Raw genomic sequence first — 13,517 nt, forward strand, 5'->3', positions numbered from 1 at the left:
GCTTAACTCAAAAGATCCTTCAAAATATTAAGAACTGTTGACATCTGGAGATGGAAGTCTATTTTTCCTCCAAAACCTTTTTAAAATAAAGACCTATTTAAAATTTTTTTTAAAAATCCAGATCTAATTCCCTAAAGACTTTCATGAGCAGATGCCGCCTGAATACAAGAGGGGACATTTCCCTAAGCCAATACAGATTTCAGGTAATCAAAAAGTTATAAACTGTTGCTGTAAAATGTTTTGATGATTTATTTTTACCTAAATAAATAGTTTGGATGGGGCAGGTAGAGGGAGAGAAGTTTCTAAAAGGTCAATAACATATCCAAAGGGTATTTAAACTGACAACCTATTTCCAATGAGAGAGTCACTCAACCACACTGGCTGTGTTCGTTCAGGAAGAAAAATCAGCCCCTAACATGAGCATGAAGGCCAAATGTTCAATATGGAAAATTCTATATTTATATCCATGTTCAAATTATTTCTTATATTGTCAGAGTGTGTGAAGAGCCTTTATGTTTAAATACTGACAGTCAGCCCTTTTTCAGGTTCTCTAATGCTATGTGCATGTGTGCACATATAGCACAGCCTATAGAGAAAAGACTGGGCAAGAAGAGGAGGTACAGCCACAGCAATGACAGCAAAGGAGCTGAACTTCTGCCTCTCTCAGTCTTGACACACTTTTCACTTCCCTCTTACTTCCCCCTCAATACAGCCTGACTTTTCACTGTGAAATCTGATGTAAAAGGAAGTTGCACCTAAGGAAATGGGTGTGTATACACTGAATGACGTCTCCATGCCTTTTTAAATTTTCCCATTCCTTTCCACATCCACTGCCGTAATGCAAGGATCTATCATCTGATGAGAATAATGGTGGTGGATGTGGTGGTGTAGGCATTCACTCACTGAGGGGAAATTTACAAAGGACCATTTGTGGGGTTAGGGGCCAGGAGATGTGAGGCCCCTCAGACTACTGATGTTGGAGGTGATCATCGATCAGGAAGGGAGTAAGAACGAGGGAATGTCACAGTAACAACATCCAAAGAAGACACTGACGACTGCCCTAAATGTACAAAATCACTGGGCATCTGTTAAGCTCTTTTTCAGAAACAGTGTGCACTCTGATAGTCATGGTGCTATAGATGCAAGAACATGCACAGTTCAAAGGAGCATTATCTTGATGTCATGTACTGTGCTCATAAACTCAGTCTACTGAATGGAAAGACATGGAGCCAAAAGTCACTTCCAGCCAACGGCTTAACACGCAATCAAATGTGAATTGTAACTTTGGTCTTTGGTGGGTCTACCACGGGACAATGTGATTTAATTCCATCAATAGTTTTAAATGTCTACTAGTTTTTGTTTTGTTTTGTTTTTGAGACACAGTCTCACTCTGTCGCCCAGGCTGCAGTGCAACGACGCGATCTAGGCTCACTGCAACCTCTGCCTTCTGGGTGCAAGCGATTCTCCCTGCCTCAGCCTCCCAAGTAGCTGGGATTACAGGTGCCCGCCACCATGCCCAGCTAATTTTTGTATTTTTAGTAGAGAATGGGTTTCGTCATGTTGGCCAGGCAGGTCTCAACCTCCTGACCTCAGGCGATCTGCCAGCCTCGGCCTCCCAAAGTTCTGGGATTACAAGCGTGGGCCACCATGCCTGGTCTAAATGTCTACTAGTTTATGAAGCATTGTACAAGTGCTTACTAGGGGTACAAAAATCAGTAATTCTTGCATGGTACTACTTGCCATCAAAAAGTTACAACTGAATATCTGCAAATGAGACAAATTATGTCTAGTTACTTCTGCCTTGTCATTCAGATCTATATCAATAATAAAAGCAAAGCAAGTTAAGAAAATTCAAAGAATAATTATTTGGGGAGGAGTCAGGGAGAAATCAGTGAGGCTGCAAGAGAAGGACACTACATTTCAGATATGTCTTGATGGATATACAGATTTTCACCGGGCAATGTGAGGGCAGGAAGTTAATTCTAAGCAGTGGGTAAAACAGGAGATACAGCTGGTTATGGTCCCAGCTACTTGGGAGGCTGAGGTGGGAGGACGGCTTGAGGCCAGGAGTTCGAGGCTGCAGTGACCCATAATGGCACCACTGCACTCCAGCCTGGGCAACAGAGTGAGACTCTGACTTAAAAGAAAGTGAAAAAAAGAAAAAAAGAGATATGTTTGGAGACCAAGGAACAGTCCAGTTTAGCCAGATCAAGGTGTAGACCTAGCAGCATCATGAAAGAAAATGTTACGATGGAGAGCTATCACTGCGTTGTAGGAGCCTTGAAAATCAAGCTAAGGAATTTGTATTTTTTATTCTATAAGTAATGCGGGGGGCATTAAAAGATTTTGTGCAGGAGAATTATATGACTCAAGTTAGGTTTCAGTAAATTTGGTTGGTTTTGAGTGGGGAGTAGCAGTCAGTGCAAATAGGATATAACCATCACGGCCTAGAAAGGATGCTGAGAACAAAATCTTGGTGGTGGAAATGGAAATTGAAGGAAGAGACAGACATAAAATACAGAAGAGAACCAATAAGTCTTGGTGACTTATTCGTCATGATGAGAATACCATAGAGAAGGAGACTCTTTTGCTTTGTTTGTTTGTTTTACAACATGTCTCAAAAAATGTTGCCACAATAATTGTTTTTAGAAGACAGAGCATGATGTCCTTTTTGACATACTGACTTTAAGGTGTTGGTAAAACTTTCTTATGAGTCTGACCAGCAGAAGAGGAATGGAGCAGACTATAGACTCAAGAGATACTCCCCCATCAAAATAAGAATCAAAGCCACACTTTGATTAGGAAGAGAGTATAGAGGGAGAAGATAATTAAAAGACAACCATGTGAAAGGCTGCACAAAATGGGCAAAAAAGAGGAAATAAGTGTCATAAAAGGAGATCTGGCTGGGCACGGTAGCTCATGCCTGTAATCCTAGCACTTTGGGAGGCCGAGGCAGTTGGATCACTTGAGGTCAGGAGTTCAAAACCAGCCTGGCCAACATGGTGAAACGCCATCTCTACTAAAACTCCAAAAAAAAAAAAAAAAAAAAATTAGTCGGGCATGGTGGCGGGTGCACCTGTAATCCTAGCTACTCGGAAGGCTGAGACAGGAGAATCGCTTGAACCTAGGAGGCAGAGATTGCAGCAAGCCAAGGTCACACCACTGCACTCCAGCCTGGGTGACAGAATGAGACTCCATCTCAAACAAACAAACAAAACAAAACAAACAAACAAAAAACGAGATCCAAGAGAAATCAGAGAAAATAGAATAATTCAATGCAAGCTGGGAAGGCTTCTTTCATTCAGTATCTGTTATTGAGCAAATATTACAAGTCAGACTTCATGCTCAATCCTGGGGATGAAGTGGTGAACAGGACAGAAAACCTCTGCTCTCACAGAGCTCACAATTTCCCAAGACATGTTGGTAAACAGCATGAAACAACCCAGTGAGTTCAGAAGGATATGAATTGAGAAAAGGCCCTCAGGAACTTTAACCAAATGAATACTTTTGGAAAACAAATGGGTGATTCAATGCCCAAGGGTGAATTAATTTATAATAATGGGTACAGTTGTAGAATTTTAAAAGATTTTTCAGACTTGCAAAGGCTCCTTGAACAAATAAGATACTCATCTCCCCACAACCCCCTCCCCGCCTTACACATTAATCTACTTGAAATAGTCACTAAGAAGAGAGGCTATTTAGTAAAAAAACACATTCTGCTATGTATTATTGAAAAGCAATATTATTCACATGTTCTGGAAAAAGTGAGAACACGAAAAATAAATAAAAGGACAAAAAATAGTAAGGGCTTAATAATTTAAGCCCAGAAATATATCTTCAAAACAATCAACCACTGTCTAGTCTACAATTCTGCAGAAATCTTGCATACATATTATATATTGCATGGCTCATTAATTTCTAAACCATCCATAGCTTTATTTTATGAGATGGCATAAGCTTTAGGCCTGGGGAGAGAGGGTGGCTGAATTTCAACACTTCATCCTATCATTTGTTTAGTACACCCCTTACATTTATATGACATAAAGAAAATAAAATAATGATTGTATGATGAAAAACTTTTCATAGATTCAGAATAAATGGATTTTTCTATATTACCCTTGTGGAATTACTAATTTGAGTTTGCCTTATTTTTAATAAACATAAAACTTAAGCCAAAGCCATGATACATCCATCAAATGACAATTCAAAATTGAAGAGATTTTTTTACTCTACTATTGAAACATACATTTTCCTCCTCACTTTTAGTTGTAGATTACATCACATAACATCTGCCATCCCTAAGTTAGATGGCACAAATTAAGGACACCAATGAATAATTTTGTAGGTTTTTTTTTCCTCTGACCTTATTTCTGATTATCTTTCAAACACACAGCTGAATTATCAACTCCCTCTTTCTCTCCACTGTTAGCAGATTATTTTAAATAATGGGATTAGACAATGAAATAAAAAATGTATTTTGGTCAGGCTTTGGGTTTAACATGGAAGTTGGCGGGCAAAAGTGAGCACTCTAATTTGTAAGAAACCTTCTCTACTTACATGTACTTATGCACAACTCGCCCATTTTCTGTCCTCTCTGGCATTAACAATGTCAATTACAGTGATTTACAGGTGGTGCTCATCAGTTAGCATATTAGATGCTTTTACTTGTTGAGAAGAGAGTATGGAATGAACTTTTTAAACTAAATTATTATAAAGTTTCAGAATTGCAACTCGACTCTGTTCTGTCATTTCCAACATTTCCTCTCTACTTTCCATTCATGTAGTTTCATCCTTTGCCTTTCAGTAAATCATTTTTCACAGTGTTCTATCTCCAAGTCAGGTAATAAAATACACACACACACACACACACACACAGACTCACACTTCTCCAATTTCCGATTTCTCTATCATATACATATATTTCTCTCAGTTAGAGCTTCCAGTTAAATTTTGCTTAGATTCCAGATAAATCATCTTATAAACCTCCATCCCAGAGATATATATTCAAGGAAAAAACTGTATCATAGTACAAGATAGTTTGGAAGTTATATAAACAGCCTACTTATTGGAAAGAGAACAAGATATCAGGACTATTATTTTAAAACAAAAATGGAAGATAGAGTTTAAGCCTTTAAAAATCATCCTTTCTCATCCCAGGATTAGTAAAGACCACCCTATATCTGATCACAAGTAAGCAAAGTACTTATGCATATGTTTGGTGAAAATAATATTACATATTTGGGGATCATTCTCTAATATTAGCTTTGAAGCAATATCAACAAGAATAAAAATGATAATCCAAACTATTTTTTCTTTATTCTTCCCATCATATGACAACTAGCTAAAAATTTGTGAATACAATTCAAGAAACAGGTGTCAAATCAATTCTCAGCCAGAAAACTAATCACTTTGGTCTCACCTTAGCCAAAGTATACATCAACATATTTCTGTTCTCTAAATAAACAGTGAACACTTGCTGATTCGGGAGATAGCACTAAACGGTTTGCTTTTTTAAATGTATAGTACTCCCCAGGTGTGACTTCAATTTCATTTCTCATTTATAGTGATTATGGCCACCTATGGCCCTGTGCATACACTAGACATGCTGATTCAATCCCCATCCAGTTGCTGGAAGAACAGGCACAGTAAAAAAAGCTGTGGTCACTGAGGAGCCAAGCAATGCAAGCCTTCCAGTTCCGGAGACGACATTCCTGCCATCTGCTCCAGCCTTGAGTTCCCTGGGCTGCCATGTGTGTGAATGAGTCTCTAGTATGACAACTAGCCCTCTACCCTATGTTTATTCTAAAGAATTGCAAAGACAGAGACCCTACGAACTCAACTCAACACCCAACAACTACTCAGCCCTCTACACTAAACATGCCACTCAGGAAACATTTGATCTCTTAAAGACTGTAAGTATTTCTCACAAGAGATATTCTACATATGCTTGGCTCATAATGAGTGGGCATCTCCAGGTATAAGTGAAAACAGAACTAAATACAGTTACAAGTCAAATGTGGGGCATTACAGTTGATGTTCATATTACTTTTTCCAGTCCAAAAGGATTAAGACTGTTCTCTTTAAAATTTCATATTCAAGTGAGACTAGTGTCCTCCCAGTTACAATGACCTTAACTATTGGAGTGAAGAAAAGAAAGGGAGGGTGTCCATTTCCATTTCTCATGGCCATAAATTCGAATGACTGACTCAAGTTGTTGAGGTGACTCCATTTCCCTGAGTACTAAAGAATGGAGCAAGTGGAAACACCTCTTTCCTTGCAAGTTTGCAGCCCTCAAGTCCAAGTTTTTCACCCTCTAAACCCAAACTATGCTATAGCCATATGTGACCCCTTAGCTTATGTAATCCGGGAGCTGGTCCAGCCCTTTATCACTCTCATGTGCCCCAAAATCACTTCCATTCTATTTCTGGCTCCTGTAAAATACTCTGTACACATCAAAACCACCTAATAACAAATCGATGCAACCCAAGACTCTTTGTGGGAGGGCATCGTCCCCTATTTCTCTATGGATCCCACCAAACAGCAAAACATTTCTCCCTGCTTTCGCAGAACGCACGTTTCTCTGAAAGCCAAGATCCTAACACAGTGCCCGATACCTTTCCAAGGCTATACTGTATATAAATTATTTCCAAGTGTCACTGAGGACCATTTTCTCTGAACACACTAAACTGAAGCTAGCCATAAAACAAGCCATACGCTCCGGCTGAAGAATCCGACATGGGCAAGATACCGCCAGTATCTTACCAGGGGACAAAAATACAGTTGTAATGAAGAAACGTTTGGGGGCATAAAGGAAAAGTGGAAGGAGACGACCAATACTATTTCAGCTCATTAATCTCCATGTGTTAGGGGAAGGAAGCGTGCGGTCTGGAGTCATCTGGCAGATGCATAAACAACCTTGGAAATTTTCAGAGAAGGCAAAAGTACGCACAGGATCGCAGGGGACCCTGCCACCGGCGAGTTTCAAACACACTTCAAACATCTTTTCTTCCCCGACCTGGATCTTGCATGCACCCCCCTCTCCTTTGCACCCCATTCCCGCCGCTCCCACCTCCCCTTCCCAGTCCCGCCAGGTGACTGTGTCTCATGCAGCGAAGGCAACAAGCGTCCCTAGCCGAGGAAGGGAAGGGGCAGCCGTCTCGGCTCGCGAGGGAAGGAGGGCGGAAGCGGGCGCCCGCTCGCAAGCTTATTGCATCCTACCGCCTGTGGAGCTGGCCTCCTCCAGCTGAGCCGAAATGCTTTCCACTCTCCTCACATTCATGTCTGGGGACGCAGGGTGCAGGAGTAAGACTCAGGAGTCCACCGGCCAGGGGCGTCTGTCGACGGGTCTGCACGGGAGCGCACCGCCGCTCGGCCCGGGGGCGTCCGTGGAGCTGGGAGAGAGAGCTTCGGCGGCGGCGGCGGCGGCGGGCAGGGCGCGCGGAGCCTGCTGCAGGTGCAGGCGGAGGCCGGCGGGGGGCGCCGGGGGCGCTGCGCGGCCCTTGGCGGCGGGGGCGCGCGGGGCGCGCGGGGGCGGCCGAGGCGCTGGCAGCTCCGCGGCAGCGGCTGGAAGCAGGCGAGCTGCACCGGCGGCTACAGTGCGGGGACCCCAGCCCCTCGCCCGCGTGGGCGCCACCCCTACCACCTGCTGCCGAGTCACCGGACTGGGGGGTGCTGGGGGGTACGGGGATGGGAAAACGCAGCTGGTGGTGCGGTGCCTCTAGCGACAGAGCAGATGGACCTGAAAGAGACCCGAGGTGACTTCGGGCTGGGCAGGGCACCCCCGGGAGTTGCCAGCGGCTCTCAGTGGGCGCCTCTAGGACCCCTTGTCACTGCGAGCAGCGCCTGCTCTGGGGAGGGGCTCGAAGGCGCCGCGCCTTTTCAAATAACGCCGCTGCGGCCCCCAGGGGCTCCAACTCGGACAGCTAGACTGGAAATACTGGTGCCAAAGTTAGGCTGAGTTTGAAGGACACCAGAGGGGAAGCGCAAGGAGATGCCCTTCTCCCGAGCCGGGCAGAGCGCCAGGAACTCCTAGACAGGAAACTTCCCATTGAAGCTAGAACCGGTCATGCGACTCGGCTAAGTGTGGGGAAACACTGGCTCTAGACTCCAGGTGAGCATCGCAGGGCAGAGCGGAGGTGAAGAATACCACCTTGGAGAGAGGGGGTGGCATAGACCGGTGGCATTTTGGAGAAGCATCCTTGTGGGAGGTTTCATTTGAGATCTCCCAGGCAGGTCAACCAGCAGCTATCGCTCACCACCCCCAGGGTCATTTGCCCTTCTGAAGCACAGTAAGGCCGGGAATAGTTGGGAAGGTAAAGAGAAACCAATAAGACCACTTGTGGCCATGGTTACTGTTTGAGAAATCAAAATTAAAACGCAGACTTCTGTGTCCCCAGGAGTCAAATGCGTAAAGCCTCTCTTTTCAGAAGAAAGGTCAAGTTGACCCGTTCTCCAGGCAAACGGAATTAAAATTCCCTCTCACTCTCAGCTGCAAGGCCAGTTGGCCATGACTTGGGTGGAAGCCATTTCTAAGTGTTTGTGAAACTATTTGCCCTCCCTGTGGCTGCTGGATTATTTATACACACTGTCACCAAGGGGAGTCTTCCCCCTTTCTCCAAGTAGGTCTCAATTGACGCCTTATTACCCTTCTCCCCATCCCCAAACCCACGAACGATTTACTTAGTCCTTTGAGCCCTTATAGCTTGTATTTGTATATTTCTTGAGAGCTTCTTCCTCTCCTTTTAGTTCATTGTTAAGGAAACAGATGCTGACACTCCCACTGTCTGGGTTCAAATCCTAGTTCCACTACTGCATAATCGTGTCGCCTGGTACAAATATCAGCTATAACTGGTACCTACATTATTGTTTTGTTGTGAGGATTTAAGAAAATGAATAGATGCAAAGGGCTTAGGGCCATGGCTGGCATGTAGCCAATCACTGTATAAAGATAGGCAACCCTGATTCTTGAAGTTGAGAACAATATTGTATTGACAAAGCAATTAGAAAAGTTCCTTGCACATAGTTAGTCTTCCCTAAACATTTGTTTTTTCATTATTCTGCAAACATCTAGTAACTACTGTGTACAAGGCACAGTTGTAGGCATTGGGATACCACAGTGAATACAACAAAGACTCTCAGTTATTGGCTTTCTTTTTAGAAGGCAGAGACTGACAATAAATCAAGGAATCAGAAGTGGAGATCACTTTTATATAGGGGGTCCAGGAGGGCTTTATGAAAGAGGCAACAGTTAAGTGGAATCCTGATGAAAGTGAGGAGCCAGCCGTGGACATCTCAAGGGGAAAAGAACTTCCAAGCAGAGAGAACAGCAAGACCTAACATAAGAACAGCATGTTTGGAGGGCAGCTAGGAGGCTGACAGGGCTGAAATACATTGAGAGAAGGAAAGGGTAACAGGAGAGAGAGTCAGAGAGGATGGGATCATATGCAGTGTAAATGTTTATTGAATTTTGTCTGCATACTTTACAGCCAATGCATTCTTCCCACTTGCCAGCTTCCTTATAACAAGTCTTCTCTCTGCCCATTCTGTCCGATTTAATCATTTGATTCTGTCACATGCCACCTTCTCCCTCTTCTGCAGACTTCTCATAGCAAACTTCCAACTTACTGACCAACTACTTCTTTCTCTTTTTCTGTAACTAGCAGTCTTTCCAGAAACCACCCCCAACTTTGAATCACTAATACTTGTCCATCTCAAAATTTTATCTTCTATATGATGACTTCTAAAGCTAAAGCTACCTGAGCATGCTGGTTTGGATTCTGCAGCCTGGGTTGGAATTCCAGTTCCAACACTGTGAACAAGCTGTATGTTTGAGGACTAATACCCTGCCTCAATTTTCTCACTCTAAAATGAAGAAAATAATAGTTTCAGCCGGGCAAGGTGTCTCACGCCTGTAATCCCAACACTTTGGGAGGCCGAGATGAGGGGATCGCCTGAGGTCAGGAGTTTGAGACCAGCCTGGTCAACATGGTGAAACTCGGTCTCTACTAACGATACAAAAATTAGCCAGGTGTGGTGGCACATGCCTATAATCCCAGCTACTCAAGAGGCTGAGGCAGGAGAATTGCTTGAACCTGGGAGGCGGAGGTTGCAATGAGCCAAGATCATGCTGTTGCACTCCAGCCTGGGCAACGGTACAAGACTATGTCTCAAAAAAAAAAAAAGGAAAGGGGAGGGGAGGGTCTACTTAACTGTTAGGAAAGATTGATTATATGAGGCAGCATATGTAGTGTTTAGGATGGCTCCTGGCACATAGAGTCAGTAAGACCTACCGTCGTAATAGTTATCACCATTATCATCATCATCATATTTTGTCATGATGAACTCAAAGAAGAAATGGCACCGCTATATTCTATAACAGGTCTAAGCAACCTTCCCTCACAGTGTGGGAGGTAATACACAACTCCTTCTTCATCTCCAAAATATGCAGAACATTTTGTTGGACCAAACTACCTTTCAAATCTTATCCAATGAGTATCTGCCCATGTTGGCCCTACTAAATGTTTACCCCTTGACTAATTATAAAGAAGACAACCAAATCGTGTAAAGTAGACACTATGCTGAAGAAGTTTGTAATATATTAATATATAAATATGTATTGTATTATATATTATATAATATAATTTATATATTATATAATTTATATATAATAATACATTAATATATTTCCAAAATATTCATATAGGATTTTATCTACTATAAATTCCAAGTTCAGACCTTTTTACTTGGATTCTTAGTCATTGTCAAACATCACAGAATAATTATCTTTTTACTGCCGCATTTACCATCATTTTTTATATTTGGGACCAAAAGTCCAGGATGTCTCTGTCTTGCTTGTACTATCTCTTTATTGGCTCTTTAAATACTTCAAATGGTTATAGAGAAGAGCTTCATAGGCCACAGCGTGCTGTGCCAGCATCTTATTACTCCTCCGAGGCTGTAGCAATCTTAGCCCCTCTTCCCATCCTCAAGACACATACACAGATTTCCACCTTCTCTGACTAACCCTAGATTACTCTTTGTATAGCATGGATGCATATTTTTCCCTCAAGGAACCATATTAAAAATTGAGTGCAGAAATAGAAGACTCACCATGTGCCAGCCATGAATCTCAGACTTTATGAACATTATTTCATTTAATCTTTACAAAGCCCTGGGAGATAAGTACTGTTATTATCCCTATTTAACTAGTGAAGAAATTAAGCCTCAGAGAAGGGAACTGGTTTGCCAATTTTATAATAGTAATCAGTATCTCTGGGCCTTGAATCCGACAGTCTGACTCAAGAGCCCCCAAATTTAATTACTACACTGTACTGTCACCCTGGACTAGAATTTTGATGCTCTAGACTCTGACATTTCCTAGTTCTACATCCTCCAGAAAGTCACTGATCATTTCTAAGCTTCAGTTCCTCTTCTGTAAAAAGGGGAATTTCTGCCTCACAAGGTTATTGTCAGGATCAAGTCAGGGAATGAAAGTGAAAGCTATATGTAAACAATGGAATGTTATAGAAGCAACCAGGATTACTTTTATTATTTTCTGATTTTGTATTGCCTATTACCTTTATTGCTTTGTCTTTTCTGAAAGCCCCTTACATTTTCCACAATTCTCCCTGGCTCACCATAACTTAGGCAGTAACAGTAAAACTTCTATTATTTCATAATTGTTGAGCACTTACACTATGCATCTATGCACTGTGTTAAAAACTCTATGTCATTGTATGAATTCGTTCTAAGAAAAATCATATATACTTATTCTTACCCTGATTTTAAATGAGACTGAGACTCAGAGAGGTTAAGTAGCCCAAGGACAGTCAGCTGTGAAGAGGTGCAGCTGAAATTTGAACTCACATTTATCTGATTAAAACACGAGAGCTTCCAATTGCTTCTTGATGTTTCTCAAACTTTAACATACATAATAATCACCTAAACTGTTAGATTAAAAACTCCTCTGCTACAGCCTATGGATGGATTCACTGAGTTTGGCAGGGAGGTCTTAGAATATAATTTATTTTTTAATAGACTTTTAGAGCACTTTCTCGTTTTCAAAAAAAAATGAGCATACAGAGTTCCCGTGTACCCCCTCTCCAGGAACCCCTCCCCGAGTTTTCCCATTGTTAACATCTGGTATTAGTGTAGTACGTTTTTACAATTGAGCCAATGATACATTATTTTTAACTGAAGTCCATCGTTTAGATAGGAAGCCTAATCTTAGAGGAAGAGGTGGCCTTAGAGGAAGAGGAAGAAAGAGAAATCACTCAGAAGAAAGGCCATGTGAGGACACAGCAGCCATCTGCAAGCCAGGAAGAGAGCCTTCGGTGTAAATAGAACTCTACTGACACCTTAATCTTGGACTTCCAGCCTGCAGAACTGTGGGAAGGTAAACTTCTGTTGTTTAAACCACATAGCCTGTAATATTTTGTTGTGGTAGCCCAGGCAGACTAATACATACCCTAAGATCATACTTTGAGAAATCACTACTCCACACTAGAGGCAAGAAAGTGTGGTCTGAAATCCACCAACATCTGCGTCACCTGTGAGCTTGTCAGGCATTCAGAATCTGGGGCCTGCCTCAGATCTTCTTAATCACTGTCATCATTTTAACAACATCCTCAGGTGGTTCCAGGTAAGCATATTACACTGTGAGAAGGCTGGGCATGGTAGCTCATGCCTGTAATCCCAGCACGTTGGGAGGCTGAGGTAGGAAGGCTGATTGAGCTCAGGAGTTTGAGACCAGTCTGGTCAACATAGTAAACCCCGTCTCTACAAATAATTCAAAAAAAAATTGGCCAGGCATAATGGCTTACACCTGTGGGTAGTGGCACCCAGCTACTCAAGAGACTGAGAGAGGAGGATTGCCTGAGCCAAGGAGGTCGAGGCTGCCGTGAGCTATGATGGCACCACTGCACTCCAGCCTAGGTAACGGAGTGAAAAACCCTGCCTTAAAAAAAAAAAAAAAAAAAAGTGGGAAGTCCTGCTCAACAACACACTGGACACAGCTTTGTGTTTGTTTACTTATTTACATTAGGCTCCCTTGGAGCCATGCAGAGCCCACTGAGCAGAAGAAGAGGCTAGTGTTACAATCAGCGCACTGTACTTTACCCTAATGAGACAATCCAGCTTCACTTTTATGCCAGCCCTACTCACGTGAATAGAATCACTTATTATCTCATTAGGTTTCAACCTAACCTTGATCATTGGACTACACTTGCAAATTTATGATTCTTAATCTCTTGTATTATAATAATCAGGTAAAATAATCTTCTTTGAGATCCTAACATTAAAGGAAATATTAATATGCCATAATGAAACAAAAATGAGGTAAACATTTTAGAGCTGCCAAGTTAATTCCAACCTTCCTGTGGGATTTTTATATTCAATTCCTCATCTGATCTTTACAACTCTGAAAAGTTGACAGCTCAAATTTTATAATCCCCATTTTGCAGAAGAAGAAACTGAAGCCCGTGGAGATTAAGAGACTTATTTTCACAAGACACGTGGGA

The 13,517-nt window shown here is 42.3% G+C and overlaps 1 protein-coding gene across 1 annotated transcript in view; it reads right to left on the reverse strand.

The window, feature by feature from the left end:
* The window catches only part of KCNIP4 (potassium voltage-gated channel interacting protein 4), a 1,220,174-nt gene extending 1,212,772 nt beyond the window's left edge, over positions 1 to 7,402 (reverse strand). The window contains exon 1 of the mRNA XM_015138055.3: positions 7,219 to 7,402. Within this exon, the coding sequence (XP_014993541.1) occupies positions 7,219 to 7,279 (61 nt within the window). The 5' untranslated portion in view covers positions 7,280 to 7,402. The remainder of the gene's footprint in view (positions 1 to 7,218) is intronic.
* Between the last annotated feature and the right edge of the window lie 6,115 nt (positions 7,403 to 13,517).

Source organism: Macaca mulatta, chromosome 5, assembly GCF_049350105.2.
Source record: "Macaca mulatta isolate MMU2019108-1 chromosome 5, T2T-MMU8v2.0, whole genome shotgun sequence".
NCBI lineage: Eukaryota > Metazoa > Chordata > Mammalia > Primates > Cercopithecidae > Macaca > Macaca mulatta.